Source organism: Embiotoca jacksoni, unplaced genomic scaffold (genome assembly GCF_022577435.1).
Source record: "Embiotoca jacksoni isolate LCO1_2020_lvr unplaced genomic scaffold, fEmbJac1.0.p SCAF_13, whole genome shotgun sequence".
In the NCBI taxonomy this organism is placed as follows: domain Eukaryota; kingdom Metazoa; phylum Chordata; class Actinopteri; family Embiotocidae; genus Embiotoca; species Embiotoca jacksoni.
The window spans coordinates 13,231,330-13,256,664 of NW_027185263.1; the positions used below are offsets into that span (position 1 = coordinate 13,231,330).

The following is a 25,335-nucleotide window of genomic DNA, read 5'->3' on the forward strand; positions in this document are numbered from 1 at the left end:
GCGCACTCACATACTTACCTGCGTACCCTGTGTGTTACTGGAGGCCACATCAGAGAAACAATGATACCATTAGAACACGCTCATTTGCCTGATGTAAACAATACATGAGGACAATCAAGCGGCCAACAGTGACATCAGCCATTGGTTTATGAACTGCTCTTATGAAGCCTCAAATTTTGGTCGTTGCCATTGCACAAAGCTCGCCATGTTCACTGCTTCCAACCTGTGTTTCCAACATCTTCTTCCGCGCAACATAACAGTCTCACTTGTTTCTGTTTAACTGGGCGTCCACAGTTTAAAGCAAGTTTATCTCCGGCCAGTGTGTCCGCGTGATTGAATGGTTTATTATGAGCTTAATATCTTCAGTTTATCAAATTTGTTTTCCCATTTTCATCTAACTTAATGAGACTAATTTGATGGAATTACTTATACTCAGTCCAGTCAACTCACTTTTCTAAGGCAGCTGGGGAACTTGTGTTTTTGAGTAGAACAAGCTTAAATTGACACACACTGCTACTTTATATAGTTTTTCATTCTTTGCACGTCTCTCGGCTTTGCAGAGGTGAAATGTGTCGATTCCCACTGGTGCGTCTGGATGGAAACTGCCACTCTGTGTGACCCCGACACTCCGAGGTTGGCATCCTGGAGGCGGCAGCCTTCATTGTCATCAGCTTGGACACAAGCCTACAAGTCAACAAGTGCTCATTTTTGGGTTATAAACCCGTCACACTAACAGAGGGCAATGACGCAACAAGACTTTTTGCTTCTGGAAACATGGGATTTGCCTCTCGTAGTGCCTTATGGAGCATTTCGGCGTCATGGCAATGCAATTAAAATTCAATCCACTTGAAAACAAAAAAAAAAACAAATCTGTGGAACTAGAGCAACACATTGCTTCAACTGACAATTAGATGAACTGTTGTAATTTCAGTTGTTTTCTATTTTGAAGAAGAAAAAAAAAAAAAGCCATGATTTGAAATCAAAATCCTGGAGTACTTATTAAGTCATTTGAATCCTTTCCAGACATATTTTTGTGGTGAAATCTTAAGTTGGATTAATGTTATATTTAGTGAAGTAAAGTCATTTTCTTGTTTTACTATAAGACTATTTTCAGTGTCAGAATATTTAGGACAAGAATCAATCACTAGGGTTAAGCATCAATTAAACTGACGAAGTTGTACCCCAGTTTTTACTTGGAAAATATCAATAATATGAGAGTAGTGGTCATCTGAAACAGCTTCAGTGGTGTTATTTTCAAAGCCTGTTGGACATCATATTACACCTGACTGCGTATTCACTTAGATGCTTGTTTTAAATCAACCATGCGAGACTGCATTTGTTTCAACTGCCACTATCTGAAGACATTTTAATCGAAATGAGGTCCGCTTTTAATCACTTAGTGCCATATTGTTGAAATCAAAAGAACTATGAATACTTTAGAGACTAGGAAAGTGACCCCTTTTTATGTAACAGAATTTTCAACTGGTTTAACCAAGCTTATGGTTTACACTTTGTACACACTTAGAAGCTGTTCTCATGTAAGTGCAGTATCTGCAGCTGTGATTCTCAATTTTTTTTTATTTTTTTTTCAGTAAATGATAACACACCATAGCTTCTTTGGTTGTGATAAGCTTTCTGTGTCTATGCATTATGCAGAAGGTTAGCTGTACATTGAGGAAAGAATGAAACATTTGTCTGTTTGTATAAGTGAACTTTTTATAAACTGAAGGAAAGAAAAAAAAAAAAAAAAAAACTACAAACGCTACAAACCATGTACGCCTACATTCGTTTAGTATATCAGACTTTCTCATCCTTTTCGACCCAGACGAAGTGCATGTGAATTTGGTTTTTACCAAACAGCAACTCGAAATGGACCCTGGTTTAGTTAGCGTCCGATGACGACATTTGATCCGCTTTGGTTTTATTTTGTAATTGTTTTTTTTTCCAGTTCATTTGTAACAGTACCTCAACCTTGAGAGTTGCATGTATGAACACAATGAACCTCTGTGGGGAGGACATGTACAAAAGATTTTATTACATTTCCTTAATAAAAGCAGGTTTATATTCATCTTTGGGACTTTTATTCTAACATGTAAAAATAGATATATGGCAGCGTGAGAGTTCATTTTCTTTCCAGTTCCTTTGACTTCTTAGCAAACTTTGGGACCTATAAATGTAACGACCAGGGTGAAAGCGCCATGACAAAATATGAAGAGACGCACTTTGAAAGCAAACCAACAACTGGTTTATTTAAACCAAAACATAAAATGAATGCAAGACCAACTGAAAATCCATGAGGTTTGGCAGCCAGTGAAGTCAGTAGTGAAGGTGTGTGATGATGTAAATGTTGAATGGCATTACAAAAGTGTGTGGGGGGGGGGGTTTGAAAAACAAAAACATTTCAGCAAACAAACTGCTCACTATGACAATTAGATCATTGGAACCCACACTGATTTTCGAGGCGCCATTCAAAATATTACTGGTCAACAGTGAACACCAAATTATATATATTTTAATGAAGAAAATAGCAACAGAAGTTTAAAGCACAAAAGAGGACGGGCTCGGAGGAGAGCGGAGTCTTTATGGCCTGGAACCACCGAGCCCAGATGTTTCCAATCAATCTGATGGCCGGCCAAAGGCCAAAGGCCTAATTCCAATCTGCACGCTCAGATTTTGAGGCCCTGTTCCCTGTAAATCCGCGAGGGTGTCGGGCTGCCCGAATGTTAAATGGTCAAGTTCGTGAAAACACTTGATGCGCAAAATTGGTGACGTATTAAACGTGGTTGCCCTCTCCCTCACCCAATGTAAACAAACCAAGCATGAATGATGTGAAGAAATCGACTCCGAAATAGCAACAACACCCGGCTACTAGCTGCCGTGGTTATTTATTGCACGTTTGTAAAATTGTTATGCACGTTTCCGAGCAGGTGTGATGTCTCCATATGCGTGTCCTATTTTTATACCATTTCAAGCCCTCAAGGAACACTACAGCTGCACACAGCTGACGTCAATTGACTCTGATGCTTTAGATAACCAAAAAAAAAAGGAAAGATTTATCTTCGACATCTGGCATTAACCTTCTCAGCAAGAGAAATCTGACCAATGAACAGAGGAGGATTTAGTTCATGACAAGCTGGTGGGAATGTGTTTTTCTATTCAACCAAATCCAAAATCAAAACTTCTCCGTGTGTCCAGCTACACCTGCAACACCTGCTTGTGTTTAACACGAAACATCTAAATTGAGGGATAAGTGTAGTAACCGCTGTGCAGACAATCTCCTTGATGTTTGTGGAGAAGAAGACAGAAAGATAGAGACAGTATCAAAGTGACACACTAGGAAAACTATTATTTATTGAGTTTTGTTTTGTTTTTTAAAAAAAAAAGAAGAAAAAAAAAAGCTTACACTCATTGAGTACAGCAGATAAAATCTCCAAAATTCATTTCGAAACAGTTATTTTTGGAGTACAGAGCGTCAGAATTTTTTTTGTGATTTTCCTTTACAATTCTACATTTGAATCAAGGTCGAACTTACATGTTTATAAATTATGTAAAAACCTGATTAACACAAAGTCACAGAAAAGAAAACCTGTATGGGACATCCAAAAGAAAACAAAAATGAAATAACATGATGTGAATTTCATGTTACCCTCTTTATTATTGTACACAATATACAAACTGGTCCTTGTATCAGTTTCCTCACTTACACTGGATTAAAAGGTGGAGATAAATAAATAAAAAGTATCTAAGTATCTCAAAAGGGATATGAGGTAAGTGAATATGGAAAGCAAATTAACTCCAATAAAACGAGCAAAAAGCAAAGCCTGACAACGTACAAAAAAAAAAACATTTTCAAGCATGAGATGCTACCAAGAGATCATTTCAGACAGTAACCACATTTCTAGTTAGAAGAAGAATAACACTGTGATTACGGCAGCATGTTGTGCCCATATCGAATAATACAAAAAAAAAATAACAACAACAAAAAGAACATATTTCAGCTGTTTACTGTAGTTTTGAAATGGAAAAATAATGAGGTGAAGTTAAGAGAACTACAGCTAACAACACTTGGGATGGGAGTTTACAGAAAAACAAAACCAAGCAGAAGAAAGAAAGAAAGAAAGAAAGAAAGAAAGAAAGAAAGAAAGAAAGAAAAAAAAAGAAAAAAAAAAAAGAGTACAAGTCAACAACATAGTACAGATGTGGGGGTGCAGATGTCTTGCAGATAAAAGCACAGCTTCTCCAGTTCTGCTGCAGCACACGTGGACCAAAGATGACAGGAACTACATCAGACACTTTGCACATGGCTGTTTAAGAGCTGTTTGCAAAGAAGCCGAGTGCATCTTACCTTCACTGATTAGTGCACATTATCTGTGCTTGTCAGAAGATTTATGAGTGTGATTGTTAAGGGAAATTAACCAAAGGCTGAAGCAGTGATTGTCAAAAACGTGTCTTCTGTCATAGTGCAGAGAAAAACCTCAACGCAAACACGGCTGCTTCGTTTTCATCGCATCACTGTTGATCCTTTAAAGGAAATAACACATAAACAACATGTGAAGAGTGCCCGAGTGTAAATAAGTACATGATGCAACGGCTCTCTTGAGACGTCCAGCTGAAGTGATGAGGTCTGTGACCGCTTTAGTTTGGCCCACTCTAATCAAGAGAGGCACGGCAGTTACTGAGGGCACACATGAACCCACAGTCAAAATGCTCAAATTAGACAAGTCGAATGGTGATAGGATGAAGATTGGGGCGCTAATTATGTTTACAAGCAGATCCTGTTGGCTGGCTCCTCTCTGCAATATGGCACCCGCTGCAGCATTTATTGGATCGGTGTGTGTTAAGTGACACACGATAGATAAAAATGGAAGTCATTCTCCGCCAATGGAAACCAAAATTGAAAACAAATTTCGTGCTGGGAGCAGCTGCACCGAAGACATTTAGAAACACTTGTGCAGAAAAGTTGACTGAATCTTTAAAACCAGTGACCAAAACAAAACAAAATGTGGATTTAAGCAAAGCAGATAACTGCAGCTGCTTTTGGTTGTGAATCTCAGTGGTAGAAAACAGCAGTGAAGTAAAAAGACCAACTAACAAAGACTCCAATACCTTTAAATATTAAAATATTATCACTAAACAGTAGTAAGTAACCGCAGCTATGAGTCAGGTGTCACTCTACATTTAAGGATATTGCTTTTTCTCTTCTTTTCCTCCGCTGCTGTCCCTCTTCTCTTTCTTTTCAGACTTCTCTTTGTCGTGTCTGGACTCCTGCAGAACAAAAAGGATGAACAGAAAACGGATCAATCGGGATGGAAACACGACCCCATAAATATTCATCAATCATTTACATCTCCGTGCATAAGTCAAATAATCAAAGAGTTCTCCCGTTGAGAGAGGGTGAGATTAAAAGCCGATGCGGCGAGCGAGTGGCAGCGGGTGACGAGCTTTGCCGACCTTTTTGCCTCCGGAGGACGTTCGCTCAGGTTTCACAGACTCGGCCTTCTCTTTACTGGATGATTTGGACCTTTTGCTCTTCTCCTTTTCAGCGGACAGTGGGGAGTCGCAGGAAGGACTTGTGCTCTTGCTGTTTTTCGAAGAGTCTGCGAAGAACATATTTGAGTTCATTTTGTTTTTCTTTACTTGTTGGGCTGACGGCTGCTTTGGATTTGTCGAGACAAAAAAACCAAAAAAAACAAACAACCACTCACTGGTTCCATTCTCATCCTTTCTGCGTTTGGATTCTTGACTCGTCTCACGGTCGTTGACAGCGTGGTCCTGAAGAGAAGCAACACGAGTCAGCAGCGATAACATCCTGACCACTTGGTGAGCGACATTTACCAACAACAACTTGTCCGTCCCTCGTTGCTACTTAACTAACCAAACTAATGAAAACAAGCCCTTACATAAATTCAGAGAAACCCTTTTCCCTAAACTTTTCTTTTCCAAAGTTAGTGAGCTCATTAAATACTGACTCTCTTCCTGTCTTTGCGATCCTTTTCTTCCTTCTTCTCTTTGGACCGGCCTTGTGTGTTCTCTGAATCTTTCTTCTCCATCTCCCTCTCTCGGCTCTTGGACCGGGCAACTGAATTGTAGCTGATGTGGTGCTACAAAGAATATTACATTTGAAGAGAACAAGACGAACAAAGTAGTTTAATATATCACTTTACAAATAAATAACTCACAAAGGTAACGAAACAAGGATGAAAACTAGTAACTAATGAAATATTGTTTGTTCGCCCACATCTATAAAGAGGAGTTGTCTGGTGAAATGAATCATAAACAGCTGACCACTCAAGTAAAGAAGATGATAAGGTTTGAAGAAGAAAAAAAATTAACATAAGAGCAAGAATATATATATTAATTCTTGGGTTCATTAAAAAGAAAAGAAAAAAAAAAAAAGAAAAAGCAGGTTCCCACAGGAGAACTGGAACACAGCAAATAAGACCGAAGAAAGAAAGAAGTTGCGAAATCGTTGCATCACCACTGATGCTCAGTCTGGTGGTTTCGTAACAAGTATCGATCAAGCTGATGGTTTCTGATCAGGAGTTCATTCATTACGCTGCTTCGTTAATAAAACACGACTCGACTAAATAAAGCAGCGTCTCTTTTCAAAAAGCACCAACTTCCGTCGTTGCAGCTCCGTCTCTCCTGCTGAGAGTTATTGATGATCACAGTGTAAAGTTGACTCGGCTCCATCGGCTGCGTCAGAGGAGCAATTCATGACCTATTCCAGTGCGTCATTATAGTTCCCCCAATTTAGCATTTCTGAGGAACATAACCACATCAATAAACAGCCTATCATCCACGATAATGCAGATGGGGGTATGATGACTAAATAGTCAAACATATGTGTGAACAGTTTTTCCAAGCAAAATTACAAAACATTTTAAAATGTCTTTTCAGCTGCGTAAAGCCGTTATGTTACGGCGTGTTGGAAACCATTCATGACATGTTTGTAAACTGTTTAAAAAAAAAAAAAAATGCTAAATGGGGCATTTGGAGTGTAACCACACAGGCTGAGAGCTTCTTTAGCAGCAGAAAGTATTGAGGTGGGAATAAGTGAGGTCCTGAGGAGGCACATGATAATCCGTGTTTGATGTTTATCATTTGAACAGAGTGTTTAAAGGAGACATTTTAAGTTATTTTGTACATTTCTAAGAGTATTAACCTGCAACGACTTCAGTTTATGCTCTTGGCTATTCAGCACAGAGAGCTTTCTGCCATTTAATCTGCCCTCACTGATATGAATGAGGAAAACAATCCGACTCAACTCAAATTGAATCAACACCTCTCTCAAACACTTTCCCTGAAAACCCAGTTAGGATTTGTTTTAGCGTTTCTGTCCTTCCGTGTCCCAAAATCTTGATTCAGTCCAATTTGATTGATCGTTGTGACAAACGAGCCTCGGTGGCCGAGGGCTGCTTGGTGTTTGGTACTGCACGATTGGGTTTTTGTTTTAATTCAGTTCGTTCCCAAATCGGCTAAGAATGTTTGGTGTCTACAATGAGTTTCGTCATTCAGTAACCAAGTATGATCCTGTTGTGGAGTGAAGCAGGGAGAGTCTCCAAGCTGCGAGAAGTGATCGTGTTCAAAATCATTCAAAGGACTCAAAGCAGAGAGAATTATCGCTCGACTGCAGTCTTCCTCAGATTTACAGAGGCGTGTTTTGGGTTTTACATCCTGCAAACTTCGCTCTCCTCAACCTAGTTTCCAGCAGCAGCAGGCGACTGGTTTCTGCGGAACTGCATTAAAAAAAAAAGAAAAAAAGAGGAGCAAAGAGGAAAACAACTAGCGAGTAAAAACTGGGGAGAATCTTCCAGCTAGAGATATCTTTCAAAAACGGAGAAACTAATTACCGTCAGGTATTTAGAGACATGACTTAATGAATGATGGATGGCTGCTTAAAAAAGCAATTGTAAAAATGTCTGATATAATAACTTTCTAAGATGTAGAGTTTCCAACATAATCCACTGCCTCCAAGTGGCAAAAAAAATATGAAATAATGAGGATGACCTTCGACAACGACTTTCCATATTACTGTGAGAATGCCAAAAATGGATTGATTGACACAATCACAGAACATCTATGAGTCATTTCATGTCTGCAGCTGCACACCTACATAAAAGAAAACGGTGCGAGAGAAGGTAGGAGTAGCAGAGGCGGTTCAAACCTTGGATGTGGATTCCTTGGGTTCGTTGTTATTGTCCTGTAGGGATGAATGGAGATGACAGATGAGCTGGGAGGGGGTGGGGGGTTTGGGAGGAGGTTGTCAGACAGCAGTAGAGAGTCGGAAGAAGGGGTGAGGGGGTGAGGTTGGGGAGTCTGGGCCGGCCGGACCAACAGCATACTTCTCCCTTGACTTCTGACCTTTAAGGACTAAGGCTTTGACAAAGTTATTACATAGAGGAGAGTTCATAGGCTCAACATCTGGAATGTCAATACTTAAAATAGAAAAACCCTGAGCATGTATGAAGTAACTGCTAGTCTTATTACTGCAGACATGTCTGTAATTTCAGGCAGCAGAATATAGAAGTCCTACAGTGCAGCTGGGATTTCAATGCGTCTAAAGTGCAAGTGCTAAATAATGTGTGCCTGTGTGTGTTGTGCGTGTGTGCGTGCGTGTGTGTGTGTGTGTGTGTGTGTGTGTGTGTGTGTGTGTGTGTGTGTGTGTGACAATGTGTATGTGCTTGACTGCATCCCTACATAGGTAACTGTTGCTGTCACTTACAGTTCAGGAATGGATAAGACACATGGAGCCTATTTCTCTGGTGGAAGGGTAAAATAAAGACCTATCACAAGCTTCCCGTGGTTTGGGCAAGGCTCCAGACGATTCAGGCTTCGCCCACTCTCTCCCTCACTCTCTCTTTGTCGGGGCAGGCTTATTTTCCTCTGCATTTTTGGCTGATTCAAAACTGCAACATTCATTTTCTCCGTCGATCTCCGTTGCTGGTGGCTCTGATTTCCCGCTCAGCGCTTGCCAGGAGGTAGTACGACTGTAGGTGCCGACGGCTGGTGGTTGCGGGGGACGGCGCTGCAGGGGCCCGGGAGGACCGACTGGACTCGCGTCACGTGATGTGGAGGCTGCACGCGGGCCGGTCTTAACAAGTGGAGATGGAAGAAGGGGCCGATGACTCAGCCGCAGCAGAGAGGTTTGCTGGACACCATCCATCTCTGTGCTGCATCCGGAGACGTTGAAGGGAGAGCAAAATACTTTACACCAGGAAATCTTCGCAGCTTGCAAAAATGTGGGCAAAAAAAAATCTCGGGCACCGTTTCAAGTAGTAAAACACTGCTTCCACTGGGTGGGGGCGGTGGGGGGAAAACTTTGCCTTTGGAGAGCTCTTGATTTGGCAAGCCACTTTACTTCAGGTGTATATTATTCTCAAAAAAAGCAAAAACTCCACACGGAATATAGAAACACTTAAAAAACTTCTTTCTTCTCAAGGCACACTGACTGCTTTCATTAATATGAAAATAGGTAAATATTTCAATATGAAAATACTCAATATATACAATATTCTCTTGGCTAAGTCCGTGAAGGAGTTTCTCCCATTTCTGCAAAACATTATGCTGATGTCCATGGAATGCTTTCCAACTCCCATGGATATGGTCGGGATTTTCCAGATGCCAAGCCTGCATGTACGACAACTCTCCATGATGATCTTCAGGGCTGCTGGAATGTGCAACGGCAGGGAATGCTCCGGCAGATAGAGAAGAAACGGGCACAGCCTTCCTCAAGCCATACTAACCTTAACAGACGAGGAGTGGGACGGGGAAGAGTGACTGTCGAGCTTTCGTCTTTTGTGATCTGTAAAGACGAGGAGAGGGAAACTGTGGTCAAATTGTGCCGCGCACTCACGCTCCCAGGCAAGTTTCCATCAGTCCAGACATGTTGCATGGGAAACCACCAGTTCAAAACGGTCTCTTTTCTTTATTTTATACGAATTAAATGTGTTAAAATAACAGTTTGGGGGGATTTGTAGTCAAAACGTTGCTATATTTTACGATCTGTGAGAAGAACACAGCCGTTTAACAAACAACCAGAAAGACGTCTTACCCCTCTCGGATTCAGCCGACTCTGATCTGGGACCTGGTGACTTGATGGACACAGCCACAGCACTCCTGTCTCCTTTGTCCTTGCTCTTGGACTCCTTCATGGCGTCACGCTCCCTGGACGGATCCATAGGCTCTCCGTTTCCGGCTTTGGCCTTGTCGTCTTTGCAGCTCTTCTCGTCTGGCTTCACTTTCTCCCTGTCGGCCTTGGGGGTCTTCTCCTTACCCTCGCGAGCCGCTCGCTCCTCCTTCCCCGCTCTCTCGTCTCTCTGCTTCTCCCGACGGTTCTCCGCCTTTGTCTCGGGAGTGCTGCCTGGTGTCTTTTCCTTTTTCTCTTTTTTCTCCTTCCCGCTCTTCTCTTTGTCGTCCCGCTCTTTGACAGCTTTGGTGCTGCAAAAGGATAAGTGTTTCCTTTAGTTAGTTCCGATGCATCATTCAGCCGTGTTTGACTTCACAGAGTCCTGGCAGGTTTGGATATTTCCTACCTGTTGAGAGCACCGTTCCCGTTGCTGGTGGTTACTTTGGCTGTTGCACTGTTGGCTTTGTTCACTGGCTTTGTGGTGCCCTGAGATTTATCCTTGCTCCGATCTGGTTAAAAACAGACCACAAACAGGATCTAATAACACTTACTGACATGCATGTTGGAAATTGTAGCATCGGTGTAAAACAAGCTCTAACAGCGCTGCACATGTCAAGAACTGTACACGAGGATCTCGGTGTTTAAATGTTATAACATACTATTTAAATTTTCAAGCTCTGATTCTCTGAGACAAACACATTCAGTGGGAAAAACTAATAAAAGGTTTAGTGTTATATTATTTGTTAGGTGAAAAAAATAAATTGAAACAATGATTTAGCAACAGCAGGCAAGATCTCAGCTATATCTGACACGATGCAGAAGCTGATTCTATACCTTTGAACTTAATAAAGCTGTGAAGTACAGCATTCAAAACTGGTTGGTCACGTTTCTCGTCACTCACCGCCATCCTCCAACGTCCCCTCCTCTGTCTTGGTTGTGCTGGTGGCGGGCTTGCCTGTGCTGCCGGGGCCATTCTGTTGACTGGCGGGGGTCGCGCTGCGTGCCGGCTGCTCCTTGTGGTGAAACTCATTCTCAGGGACCATGTGCACCTTCTGGCTTTTCAACCGACCTGAATAACTGCAAGACGCATACAGGGTTTGCACAAAGTGGAGACAGAACCGCAAAAGAACTTCTGAGTGTCACACAGTGCAACGATTTAACTCTCGGAGAGGAAAACATGTAGGTGAGCCATATCAGCACCGCATTTTACCTGCCAATATAACCCCCCTGCATACTTGTCCAATAATAAACACTTAACTACACACAAGTGTTACCCCCATAAGTATGAAGTCCACCGTGAAAAGAACATGTTCCTGAGGATTTTTTTAAAATCCAGGTTAGTTACAACAGCAACTGGACTTCAATGACTCCATATTACGTAAATAATCCCTGCTTCTACAGATTTATATACGCGTTATAACCACACTTCACATAAGAGATGTTAACTGTATGCTCCCCACAGAGCTGAACAGCACACTGTTACCCCATTGCTAAGGCATAGAGGTCAGGCCTCTTATCCTTCTCCTCGAGGCAGATCTTGTGGACGCGGCACTCCAGCGCTTGGCCCAAGTTCAGGACCTTTGGGTAGCAGGGCAGGATCTTGGTAAGCACGATGAGAATGTTCCGGATGTGGGTGTAATCTCCCGTTTCCAGGCAGTGGACTGAAGCCTGGTTGGAGCAGAAACAGAGGACCCGATTATGGATAAATACACACCTTCCAGAGCTCTGAAGAAGAAGGAGAATGATAAAAGACGAGCGGCTCACTTTAGTCAACATGTAGTGCCATTTATGCACCACATGCCTGAAGTTTTCGTAGTCAAGTTGGTCAGCTTTGTTCCCTCCATCAAAGCCTGTGGCTCTGAAGATGGTCAGGAAGCCGGGGTAATTGACACACTCCTGTGACCACACAATAAGAACACAGAGAGTCGCATACCCGGCTCATCTTACATCAGAAAATGTTAGAAAGATATAAAAGTTGCAGATGAAGAGAACAGGAAGAAAAAGAAACCTTCTCATAGACTGCACGGTCGCTATGCCAACGTGTCACCGTCTCCAGCATGCAGCAGAGGAAGCGTCCGTAGCGGTGAGACTCATTCTCCGTACAGCTGGCCACAGTGTAGATGATCGCAGAGAAAACCTGCGGTGCGACACCATGTCATGCTTTTACTTCTGATGGCATTATACTGAACAAGAAAAAAAAAAGTGGAACGTCAAAGCTTTTATTCTCAACATCTCAAAGCTGCACTTAACTGTGGTCTGTCTGACTGACTTTTACAAAAGTGTTTTTAATAGGCCAGCAGTTATTTAGCATCCCGCTTTAATTTGATGCTGCACTGTTGAACCACTCAGTGAATTCTTGACGCTTACATATAGTCTTTAGTTATTTTAATGGATTTTTCTATAACTGTACTGCTGAGTGGGCCAAATTAGTTCCTACATTAGCCTCAGTCATTAATCACATTATTAAAGTTTATTATTTTTTATTTCAAAAGCCCTCTGCAGCTTTAAGATGACTGCTGTAAAAATGCAGTTTCATTTTTATCATCATCTTAAGTGCATGAGAAGTGTATGAGATGGAGTATGTGTGCGAGCCTCTCACCCTGTCATAGCACAGGAGGGTGCAGAAGTTGGGTGTCTTCTGCTGATGGACCAGTTCGACGAAGCGGGCACAGTAGACGGCATCAATGGAGGAGAAGATGCAGCGAGGGAACAGACAGAGCTGCAGGAACTTTGTGATGGTCTCGTTCTTTGTCGATTCTGTCATGAAGCATTTTAAAGATGCGTTAGTAACCGAGACATATGGAACAATGACCATAAGATTCACCTCCAATACTGACGCTGTGACCACCTCAGCTTATTGTTTCTGTGCTGTAATCTGAAAGGACTTTAAGCTGAATGTGACTTGATCAACATGAACGTTGTCTCCTAAAACAAACTATTCTGCTTTGTTCTAAATATTCATCATCTGTTAGCTACTTCTGAAAACTTCACTCCAACCATCTAGTTGCTGTGTGTTAATTAAAAAAGGAACCAAACTTAAACTTTGCAGTTCATGTGACAAAAAAAACAACAACATCTGTGTTTTGGTCAGAATGTCATATGAAACAATGCACTGTTTTCTTCTCTCAAGGAATCACAGCTTTGTAGAAAGTTGTGCACACGTTGATTAAGATGCATCAATAGTGACAAACATTAAAATACTTACTGGCCAACAACCAGTTGTCTTTCTCCAGTTTCAGGCGGTGTAGTACTCTTTGGACGTGCTCCAGCTGCTTCTTCTCCTCCTCCTGGAGTTTTTCCTGCAGAGCGGTGCAGCGTTCCTTCTCCTTCTTTTTCTTATTCAGAGGCTACAAAAGAAGGAAACCGCTACAATAATTATATTATACTATAACATCATTTTACCTGCATTTCTCTCTTAAACAATCATTGTCTCAATATTCGTGCTGTCTTTTGTATGAGCTGTTCCTTGAGGTTTAAATGTACAGGAATCCCACCGCTGCCACGCAGAGCAAACGCATCAGTTGAGTGTGAAATGTAAAAATGGTTTACGAGGTGTTACGAGCCGCGTGGCTGCAGTCAACCAAACACTCACCGTCTCAGGGTTCTCCTCGATGGCCTTGATCTGGACCTTGAGCTTGTTGACCTCACGCTCGTAGGCGGAATGCGGCACGGCCAAGTCGTACATGGTGAGGGACCAGAAGGTGGCGTAGAACTGAGGGCGGAGATCATCCCAGACCCGGGCCGGGTGGAGAGATACCACAGCTTCATGTACCGGCGTCATAACCTGTTCACAGGCCGCCACGTACTTGTGGACCTTCTGCTGCTGCCGGTTGCCTTTTTCTGCCTTCTTCAGCTCATCGTACTTCGACTGGACGAAGAGAGCATATAGTTTCTTTTCAGTGAACTTTTCTTGTTGATTTGAAATATTTTATATTTATAAAACAAAATGTTAGATGACATAGTAAGATGATATGAAATGAAACTATAAACTGTGGAAAGCGAAACCCTGTTAATTTTTCTCCTGGAGCACAGAGGGATTTAACACATTTTCAAAAATTTGTAAGCCCTTTTTTTTGGGTTCCCTGTGGTGGGAATCAAAGCGAGAGGGATTGAGACAGTTCAAAGACTTGTGTTGAGAAAAATTGCCACAGGTCCACTTACCAAAATCTGATGGGCGTACATCGGCCGAGACAGGAAGAACGCAGCATCGTGTGGAGTGTGAAACTGGTTACAAAGGATGTCGATGGAGGGAACCCGCTTGATGTAGTCCTCTGTGCTGAGGTTGGAGGCCAGAAAGCCCCCAAACTGCACCAATGTGTCATGACACTGCAGAAAAACAGCAACAAAAAACACAGGGTTTTATTTATTCTTATTTTCAGGAAGTGTGAAGGAGATTGTTTTCATTACGAGGTTGCTTCTGTTGTGCATACCTGGTCATAGAGGTGGCCGACAAGTTTGAGGTGTTTCTCTCCACCCTCTAAGAAAACCACACCATTTCGTTGCTGAGCCATGAGTAGACACAATGGCAGGGCGAGTTCGTGGTCCAGCAGCGCATCCTTCAGACGCTGTGAGGACTTTTTAGTGTTCCTGATCTGACCAAAGTAGCCGCCCTGTGAACACAGTCCCATTCATAATGACGTGAACCTGAGCTCACGTGCAGCGCTGGTGGGGGTAGTAGTCTTACATATCAACAGACTGCATTAGGTGATGACAGCTGTGCTCGAGTTTAGTGGACATACCTCTGCTTTGAGTTGCTCCCCTCCTGTCATGGCCTCTAGCTGCTCTGAGGTCATCTCATCTGTGATCTCAATGCCAGCCATTTTCTGCACCACCTCTTTCAGGATCAGCAGGTCAAAACTGAAGAGACAAGAGTAACAATTGCTGAGACATTCGAAAACAAAACAAAAAGTACTCTCTACATTACAAATTTATTAATGTAAATAATGTGTAGATTGTACAATCTCTAAATTTTCTTAAAACATTTCTATGAACTTTCATTGTCAAGATGTTTACGTGCAAGATGGTTAAAATAAGGTCATTTTACAGTTTGTTTTCAATTGTTAGATGACAAGAGGATGAAGCAAATCCATTTTCAATAAGTTGAATGTATCTTAATGTCTAATTAAACACCAGAACTCAAAATATAGTTTGTGGAAAAAGTGTGATTATGAAAAACAAGGAATACATGGGGGAACATTTTTAAATAAATCTGTTCCGACGTCTGATAAGTGATACAACGAATTGTGTGTATCTGAAAAAGATGATTCAAACTCTTTTTATTAGTGACATGTGAGGCTGTGTGAATAGTTTGACTCCAAGCCAAACAAGTGATAGAAGAATTCAGACCCATCGTTTGCTGCTACCTACCTCTTCCCTGCCTTTAGCTGATTGGTGACATACTGAAGGAGGCCTGCCAACTCAATTGGGTATTTTCTGAACACGGCTCCGCACAGACTTGCCAAGCCTTGGGTTGACGAGGAGAACAGGTGTATGTTAGATACTCATTAAAACATCAAACACTTTCTCTCCTTTTGCATGCTAATGAATGATGTGATTAACGGCAAATCCACATACTCTGCAGCCACGAGGAGATGGTGGTGTCATCATGCTTCATCTTCTCCTTCTCCGGGTTGGCCAGAGCCTCAATGATGCAATCTGAAGACAGAGTCAAGTGTAACAACACAGAGAGACGGCCCTTTTATACTTAAACCCCACTACATCAATAACACACACACGCGCGCGCACACACACACACACACACACACACACACACACACACACACACACACACACACAATGTCTGTTGTTTGCTGCTAGAATAAAGACAAAAAGTGTAGGATACAAGCCAAGACATCATAGTTGAGCGATGTGAGGTATTTCAAGGAGTCCACCACCGGAACGATGAGGTTGTCGTACCATTGGATCTGAGACAGCATCTGCCATACAATGGGACAGTGGAGAGAATAAAACATTACCAACTTTAGAAGATAACCTGCACATCATATCAACCCTAATACACAATTCTTTACCACAAATGAGAGGCAAAACAAATCTGTCCAAGTCATCGTCACAGAATATGTGCAACAGAGCAAGCAAGGAGTTACATTGTGTAAAACACTGTGCATTTTCTCCCACAAAAATCTGGGGTTAGTTTGTTGACATCATTCAAAAAATAAAACAATTAGAGCAAACAATACTTACATAATCAAAGAGGATGGTGGGATTGCTGTGGCTCAGCTTGCCAATCTGCCTTCCAGATTGTTTCACATTCTCTTTGGTCAACCGCCTGGGGAGGAAAAACAACAACACCCGCATAAGACAGGAAACGACTGATTAAAAACACAGGACCATACAAAGTCTGCTGTAGCAAAGACGCTCACTTCTGGAGGCTTCACAGCAGGAAAATGCTCTTATGGTTGTCAGCTTAAGATAAAAGATTTCTTTCAACAGCAGAACAGTGTTAGAATAATTACTTGCCCAGCTCCAAAAAACTAAGTCTTCTTTTAAATCCTTGTGCTGTTCAACATGTCCACGTTAAACTGTCCTTGAAAAAAGCTTCACTTGAGATGGCAACAACAAACCAAAAACATACCACTGCATGTTTTTATAGTTTCTTTCATTCAATCCTACCGATTCAATCCAACAGACAATTATTAAAAGATTTACAATTTCATATGCGCACACTGCATAGTCTTTGAAACTGTTATTGGCTCTTGCTATTTAAATTTAACACATAAATATTGGAAGAAAGACCAGCAGTCGATACCGTTTGACCAACACTCAACCAGTATAGACATTTTCTGAAATCCTGCATTGTGTTCTGCAAGTTAGCTTACTTCATAATGTATTTGGCCCTCTCCACAGTCTGAGCTTTGACTTTAACCAACAGCGGATGGCTGGAATATGTCTCATTTTTCCACTGCCCATACAACCGGTACCTAAAGGAGCATACACAAGGAAATCACAATGACAGAAGGTTTAGCAGAGTAGGATGTACACAAGCCAAGAAGAATGTGCGACTTAACAGCTGTAAAAAAAAAAAAAAAAAAAGACACACTCTCTCTTCAAGCTTAAAAGGAAAAATGTGCCTATGTCTTTGTGCAAAGCTAGCAATTCAGAGCAGTCTATAAATAGTAAGGAAGCCACTCCGGTGTGGCATTATGTTAAACTGTTAAAATCACATAATTAGGAAACTTTCTGTGCATCAAATTTGGAAGAATTATATATATAAAAAAAAAGAAAAAAAGAAAGAAGAAGATGCAACCACATATTCAGCACATTGAACAAACGAGCTGCGATACTCGTCCATTTCCAGTTTAACAAATCTTTCCTTTGACAGAGTCAACAACGTTTAGTGTAGAATCCAGTGAAATAATAAAGCGCTACTACCTTCTTCAATAATCTTGGGAAGTGCATTATTAGCTGTGACAAACTGACTATGACAACCAAAGGTAAAATAAAACCTCTGGGAATGTGGAGTGTCATTGCTCTTCAGTGATGTGCCAAAATGTCCAGTCAAAGGCTCTAAAAATAAAATTCTTGCGCTGCTTGGGAGCAGAAAAATGCTTTGTGCACAGAAACACACAATTTACATTGGTTAATCAAGCATTGTGTATGGTGCTCTTTTCTTGCCAGCCAGTGAACATCGTCCTGGAGCGATGCCTGAGGGTTTACAATCCGACAACTCAATTACACAGCGCCACATGTAGCGAGTGGTACCGGTGTGCGTTTATGTGTGCGTCTCACCTGTGCTGGTAGGGAAAGAGTTTGAAGAGACCCCACAGTTCCTCGGACATGCAAGCATTACACTCCATCAGAGAGAGCGACGGGAGCAGCACCTGGTCTGCAATGCTCAGGAAACAACTCAATAATGTTTCCTGCAACGAACATAAAATACAAATTAAATCATATTCTCAGATTCACATATACGTCAGAGAGAGAATGGCACGTCCATTAAAGTAAAGCAATTTTTTTTTTCACACTGTAATGTTAATCAGAGCAGTCCTATAGTCACCAAGACATTTATGTTTTATACTTACCATCTTGTCTTTGACCTCAGATCTACCATCACTTTGATACTGAGAAGCAAAAAACACCAAATACTGTGAGTCAAAGTAAGATTTGGGCAGGCTGTAAAGCAGATGCAGAACTATAATTGGTTTTGTACCTCTTTCATGAAGCCCTTGCCCAGACGCACAATCTTAGCAAAGAGGATGGGGTCATGGGAGAGGTGAGGGCCCAAGTAGCAGAGCATGCTGAATGTGTCCCTGCGGAGGTCGTCAAAGGTCTCTGCAGGGCGAGGGGCCCGCTTGCTCCTCAGTGGATTCATTACACATCCTCTTGCCCCTTTTGGGACGCCAGCCCTATGAGGAACAGACGAGTGTGTCAGAACCTTTGGTTTTTGTTCAATTTTTTTCAAATCATCTATTTATTTTGCATTTGTTACAGGACTTGTATGTTTAAACTGTTGGAATCCAGAGGACTTCAAACTGTGAAATGAGTGGTACTTGTGCAGGCTTGCAGGTCTGGTGGACAGTAAGTGAAACATAGAAATCAGTACCTTCTGTAAAGAGGCTCCACAGTCAGGTGCACAAACTGGCAGAGTGCCAGCGCAATGGACTTGTGAGAAGTAGCATAGAAGGAAGGCATCTGGTCCATAATACTCTGGGCGTGGTGCCAGTCTCCAATCCTAAGTAGCGCTTCCAACAAACCGAGCTTCTGATTATCAGGTGGCTGTGAGCGCAAAAAAAAAGAGCAGCAAATGTGTATTATTGAATATGCCAAAGTTAAGTAACATTCAATAAGCTAGTTAGAGCAGAGGCAAAAACTGAGAACAGCTACCGTCACACACCAAAGTGATAGATTTTTTTTAAACTGTGCCTATCTATGTATCAGTTTCATATTGAAGGGGAAGGTAAAAAATAATACAGAATATTAGTTGTTTTAAATGCATGTAGTTATACCCAGATTTTAAGTTGGTTACTTTAGGTGTAATTTCTCATATTTTTTTTTACCTTACTAAAATCTTACCTGTAGTGGCATTCAGACAATACGAAGTGGATTTTTTTTACATTTCATTCTGCATTACTTTGCATGTAATAGACTGTAATGGAGCCTCCATTGTATTTTCTAATCACTTGGTAACATCTGGGTCTCATCATCCATCCAGCGTGACAGCACGTCCGCGAACACACTTATATTTCTATGTAAACAATCTGTGAGTAAATGCTTCAATACCTTCTCGTTCTTCTCCTCTTCCTTCTCTTTGTCCTTTTCTTTGTCTTCACTTTTCTCAGAGGGCAACACAACCATAACCAACTTGCGTGCAATCTGCTTGGCCTCGGAGATATCTCGTTTGTGTTCCTCTACGATGGTGACATCTGGTGGCATCAGCTGGAACAACACAGACACAACAAAAGAGCAAATTCTTCAGGCGAGGAACAAAATGTATGACAGAGGCTTCACATATGATGAGGGTGAAATAACACTTTTGGCACATACACATTCTCACATGATTACAGTCACAAACTTTGGGTTGACACTACAAATATTCCCAAATTCGGAATAACACAAGCTAAGAACCTGCATATGTAAATTGAATGGTGATCTTTAAATGAATGTGGATATTAGCTGAACTAGCAGTTCCTTACATGTACGTAGAGATCTTCCAGCTCTATCAGGTTATGGTGAAGCAGAGCAGCAGCAATGTGGTAAAGTGACTTGGGGGTTTCTTCATTGGGCTCCTGAAAAGAGACACAAGAAAATGAATCAATACATCATGGAAAACATAAGTGATAAAGTTATAAAAAAAAAAAAGAAAAAAAGAAAGAAAGAAAGATGAATTTGAAAAAGATTCAAGCAGACAATAAACTTTTAGGTCTGTAATTATACTACTGGACACATTCTGGCTGTCACTCTCTTTGATCATCCTTCCTGATATTCTCACCTGGTAGAACTTAAACTTAAAGCCCAGAATGTGGCAGAGTGTGAGAGGTTCACACATGTAGGACTTGATGAGGGACAGGAAGAACTCATCTTGGTCAGACCGACTCTCGTATACCTCCAAGATTATGTCCAAAACACGATTAGGGTCCAAGTTGAAACATCCTGCAGGCAATAAGAAATAAGAGGACAATTGGGGGGGAAAAACAGATTAGTCAGGAAAACATATTTCTATTGCACTCATCTGAATAAATTGATCACATCCACACAAGTAAGTGTTCAGTTAATGGGGAAAAGCACGATGCACTAATGAGGCCCAAGTCTCTGATACAACCAGCTTTTCTTGGTGTGAAGCTCGAAGAGACTGGCAGGTAACATCTAGAGAGAGACGTTCTGATTTAAAGGTTCCTGGCTGTACAAAGCCCTTTATAAACAGCTGTGTGATAGTCAACACAGAGTCCAAGTGACCAGTGGGGTGAGGTCAAAACAACAGTCATGTAATCCAATTCCTTTCTATATCCTCAGACTGATCTGTGTTTAATTTAACAAAAACAAAGGTTCTTAAGAAGTGTGGATGATGACAGCAGCACCATGTTCAGTAGAGTGACCTTGAAATGACTTGTTTGGTACCTATGAGGGACTTGATGCTCTCCAGGACGAGGTGGCTCGTGATGTTGCCAGACAGGTCTTGTCCAAGCTCTGTGATGAGTTTGGCATAGCCCTCATTCTCCTCTCTTAGCAAGTTAAACTTCTGCTGCTTGTAACTGTGAAGACAAAAATATTCCATAAATATTGGATATACATTATGAGGCACAACAAGTAGACCCAATGCACCCTATCTATTTATGTATCATTACACATGTACAAAGCTGTGCACTCTACTTACAATAGTTTAGTCTTGATTTTTACAATCTTCTGATTAAACTGATGGGCTTGCTTGATGAGTCCGAGTGATTCGATTGTTTCTGGATCTAGACGCTCCTTCAGAATGGCCTCCGGTACAAAAAACTGAGATAAAAAAAACAAGTCGTTTATTAATTAGTTTCAGTGCTTTTTTTTTTTAAATAGACATAAAAACAATAATGCATATATGACACAATTGTGTGTTTAATTAAGTGAACTGCCAAGTCATCTAAGCTCTATTGTTCTTACCAAACATGCTCCCACCAATTGTGTGTAATGGTCACGTTTGTTCTTTTCTTCCAGTGCACCAGTCTCTAAATCTGTAAAAAAAAAAAATTAAAAAAGAGTTTTAGATCCATTATGACAGTAATATGAGGATGAAGATTCGTACCTAGAAAAGCTATTATAGGATTATATTTTAATATTATTTTTGTATTCAAAAACCCTGGAGTTTACCTAGTATACTGAACACATCTGCTAAAATCGAAGGCATGTCGTCTCGGAGTTCCTGCAAAACAAACAAAGAGATGTGAAAATGCTTATTCACAAATCACAAAACTGTCTCAGTCAATAGCAGAGGAAGCTGTAGATTTTTACCACACTCGAAAAATTTACAGTTCAATGTTTTTCGATATTTGAAAAGCAAACAAAGCTTTTTGGACCAAACTTTTACAGACACACACAATAAAGTAGAAATACTGAACCAATCGTGCCAGAAAAAAATGTCACTGCATCGACACCTGGCACGATGTAATGGAAACAGGGAATAAAAGGTTTCTCTGATATTATAGACACAACACATCCACTGCTATGTTGTTTAACCCTCATGCAAAGTGAAAACAAATCAGAACTTGTACCATCATGTCCCCAAGGACGCTGGCGACAAGATCCAACTTCAGGTTCCCCTGTACAACTTGCCAGCAGAGCTCGTATAAGGCGGCCTGTATGTCTGCAGGGGTAAACAGACAAGCCAAGACACATATTATTTGAAACTGAATGAAGAGAACGGACAGGAAAATACTTCTCAATATCAACTGTGGAAACATATCAAAAACAGACCTATATCAGGCATAAATATAAAACACATAAAAGGACTGGGATGAGTATTCACACACCTAAAATATTTAGAAGAGGAATCATTAGCAACAATAACAGTCTTTAATGTGAGTGGATACTGGACTCAGCCATTTTACACCTTTCCTCTTTCCAAATTCATCCATAAATTCTTTTAATAACAGTTATTTTTGCATGTATGATGAGACAGTTTGCATTCACACTTAAGTTTACAATTGTACAACTAAGTTAAAGTGACATTTCGGAAAGAATTACATTGCAGTACGAGCACACTGTGAATAAGCCATCAGCATATCACAGCTTGACTGAATGCTGTCATACTCTGCTTTCTGCACTGTCAATACTTTGACAAGTTTTTAGAATGAAAATGTGCCATTTGTCAACGGAAACTAACAGAGAAATTGCCAGCAAACACAGATACGTTGCCAGTTGGCATCCATTACTGTTATGAAGGGTTATTTAACATGGACGATATTGTTCAAGAGGAGATTCCATGAACACGTGCTTAGTTATAGTGACAAGTGCATCATCGTTCAGCTGGCGTATCCATTTATCTGTTTGATACCATAATAAAGTTATGGCAATTTATAGATCACAGATATCTCTATATCATTACATCTGTAAAAAAAAAAAAAAAGAAAACTTGAACTATTGTGCTTTTGCTATGAGAAATGTAAAATCTAAGTATTTCTATTACACCCTCTGACATGTTTATGAATTCTTTATCTATTATTGGGACATTATTTTCATATTCACTCCAGCACTTACCTTTAATTTCACTTCCATGGTCTGTTTTCTCTGTAAGTTCTTTGCAGAGTTGAATGCTATAAAAGTAAAGAGACAAAGTTCTGTTAAATTAGACTACCCAAGCATGACAAACAGTAGTCATACACAGCTCAAAGAATTAATTACCATACATGGAAAGCAATGCAAAAACTGTGGGTACATTAGTTATAATAAATTACACAGAAAATATCTTGGTATTTAACGTTATAGTAACATTATTCCCCATTGACCATATCTCAGGCAAAATAAGAAATTTGGATGAGAAAAATAGCAGTAATCCATAATCCTCAGGACATTTTCCCCAGTGGACGTGTCTAAGCTGATCGGACCAAAGATCTAACTGAAGGCTCTCCCAATCGACAGCTCAACTAGCCGTACAATTGTCCACACCAGAACACACCGGGCGACTGCCTCTGCCAGCGATTCAATGGGCTCAATCACCTTAATGGTGGTTGACGAGAACTCGCTGGCGCCAATGAAGCCGGATGCATTGCGAAAACTATTCTACATGCAGCAAGCTGACAGCTTGGTCAGTCGGGACCCTGGGGTCAAACATGGCGATGCTGATAGTCACATAATGAGGCTGACGGGCCATCTTCTTTACTTACAGCTGAAATGCGCTTCACACCCAGGCCTCACTTTGGCGCCGTTTAATTACACAATTTCACGAGAACAACCGATTTGATATTAAACACATCCAAATATTCACAATAATGTTATGTAGCTCGTGAAAAAAAATTGTTGTTTGCGTAACAACAACGTGACACTTTGATTATCAGCACATGGACACAGCCCTCTCCCCACAGAGATGTCTCTGCACAGGATGGTAGTCCACCATGCTGCCCGGTCGGAACAACATTATATTTTTGGCTGTGGTGTGAAGGGAAACTTCCCTAGATGGGACCACTTCATCAAGTCACCATTTTGCTGCAGCTGTCCTGAAACAACATGCTGTTGAAGTGCTATCTGTTGAGGTGTCTTGAGTTTGTGTTAAAAGTGCACCAACCGCACTTGAAGTGTTTCACTTGGTGCATTTCGTTGCAGGCCGTTCTCAAAATACGAAAAGGCCTGCAGCCGCGAAAAGCAGCCAGAAACCGAGGATGAGCCTATTGTGTCTCTCCGGCTGTGCAGTGATAGCTGCGCTCAAGAAAAACCACCGAAAATATTATTCACGCAACGGTTTTTTTTTTTTTTTTTCTTCCTCTTCCATTTAAATCTGCAGCTTCAGTCCGTCCTCGGTGTTGATCCACAGATGGTGACCGGAAGGTCTCCCGTGTGATCGCTGCCGAGATCACAATGTCACTTCAGTGATCCGAGTCGACGGCGAACAAATTAAATACAGAAATACAACATTTAGCGACATGAACCTCCGTCCGCTGGCTGGGTGACGTCACTCGACGCTACCTGTTAAACTTGTGCAAAAAAAAAACAACACCTGGCTCAGTGAAAACCGGCCATCCCGTCCGGGGACGATTCACGGACCAGAAAAGACGTATTATTGAACGTGATTATAATATTTGAACGCCTCCGTGTCTGGGTAAACACAACATTGAACACAAGGCCCCTCCTCACCGCAGCTAACGTTGCTACAACACCGAGATCCGCCTTGTTTCCCTCCACGTTTATTTATTTCAAGTCTTCGTGTGACAAAAACAAAAAAAAAACGCATCTTTTCTCGCCCGATACCCGCCGGTTTTGTTTCGCCGGGAGTGAACGCGAACATTTCCTCCGGTTCGGAGGCGAAAAAGCTTTAAAAGTCCGATATCGGTGCAACACAAGTCGGCTACACGGATGCTAACTAGCTTAGCTCACGTAGCCATCGTGTTTACAAATGAACGAGCGGCGCTGCTAACGTTGAAGTTAGCCAAGCCCGGTGTTCAACGCAGGGGATGAACGCCTCCTTCCCGCAAAGCCGAATAAATAATCGGGTATCGACACGAAGCAAAGACGACGTGATTTACTTAGTTGTTTTTTTTTTTTTTTTTTTAAAAACAGGTGTTAATCGACGTTTTTTTTGTTTTGTTTTTTAGCTTAGCGTCGCCGTTTGTTAGCTCCAGCAAACACACCTGAAACATTTGGCCTTTTATTTGATCGCTAAGCTGCGTGATTTTTAAAATTATTTTTTTTAATATTTCTACCAATAAAAACAAAACAAAAAAAAACCACCACCCCCCCGTTGTAACGCGGTATCACCGCGGTTAAAGCCGCGTCTACTCACAACTCGTGTTTTCCTGATTTTTCCCAGTTTTTGATCCATTCACCGGGGACTATAGGTGTCGCCATCTTCCGCGCACTCAGCCCGGATGTCTAGTTCATGACGGCAAACACACACACACACACACGGGGTCAAATGTGCTGGTTAGCCGCCGCCGCTAGCTCACTGCTGCATCGTGGGACGCGGAGGTCTGTCGGAGGAGGATGTCTTCATACGGGACCTCCGTGTTCCTCCTCCCTCCTCCTCCCTCCTCCTCCTCCTCCCCACCGAGTCGTGTCGTTGGTGC

At 41.5% G+C, this 25,335-nt stretch overlaps 2 protein-coding genes across 9 annotated transcripts in view; one reads left to right on the plus strand and one right to left on the minus strand.

Moving 5' to 3' along the window:
• The window catches only part of gria3a (glutamate receptor, ionotropic, AMPA 3a), a 68,262-nt gene extending 66,194 nt beyond the window's left edge, over positions 1-2,068 (plus strand). For both annotated transcript variants that reach the window (XM_069146698.1, XM_069146697.1), the window contains exon 16: positions 561-2,068. The gene's annotated coding sequence lies outside the window, so the exon portion shown is untranslated. The remainder of the gene's footprint in view (positions 1-560) is intronic.
• A 1,252-nt stretch (positions 2,069-3,320) lies between these two features.
• Positions 3,321-25,235, minus strand: thoc2 (THO complex 2). Of its 7 annotated transcripts, none has more exons than XM_069146702.1 (39): positions 25,053-25,234; positions 22,817-22,872; positions 21,832-21,923; positions 21,431-21,482; positions 21,224-21,294; positions 20,958-21,079; positions 20,702-20,835; positions 20,076-20,236; positions 19,780-19,872; positions 19,367-19,522; positions 18,690-18,862; positions 18,297-18,492; positions 18,169-18,207; positions 17,876-18,006; positions 16,966-17,067; positions 16,331-16,415; positions 15,972-16,065; positions 15,704-15,784; positions 15,497-15,593; positions 14,869-14,986; positions 14,560-14,739; positions 14,291-14,455; positions 13,722-13,997; positions 13,335-13,476; positions 12,729-12,886; positions 12,138-12,266; positions 11,894-12,025; positions 11,613-11,797; positions 11,031-11,206; positions 10,536-10,638; positions 10,055-10,440; positions 9,747-9,805; positions 8,168-8,203; positions 5,970-6,101; positions 5,706-5,772; positions 5,452-5,597; positions 5,189-5,265; positions 4,346-4,392; positions 3,321-4,245 (listed from the first exon to the last, which is right to left on the minus strand). In XM_069146702.1, the coding sequence occupies exons 1-38, from the start codon at positions 25,115-25,117 to the stop codon at positions 4,365-4,367; spliced, it is 4,695 nt and encodes a 1,564-aa protein (XP_069002803.1). In that variant the 5' UTR covers positions 25,118-25,234; the 3' UTR covers positions 3,321-4,245; positions 4,346-4,364. The 7 variants fall into 7 exon arrangements, 5 of the variants coding, with proteins under 5 accessions (XP_069002803.1, XP_069002802.1, XP_069002801.1 ...); XM_069146701.1 differs by having other exon boundaries at positions 3,321-4,248; XM_069146700.1 differs by having other exon boundaries at positions 3,321-4,392.
• Positions 25,236-25,335: the final 100 nt, after the last annotated feature.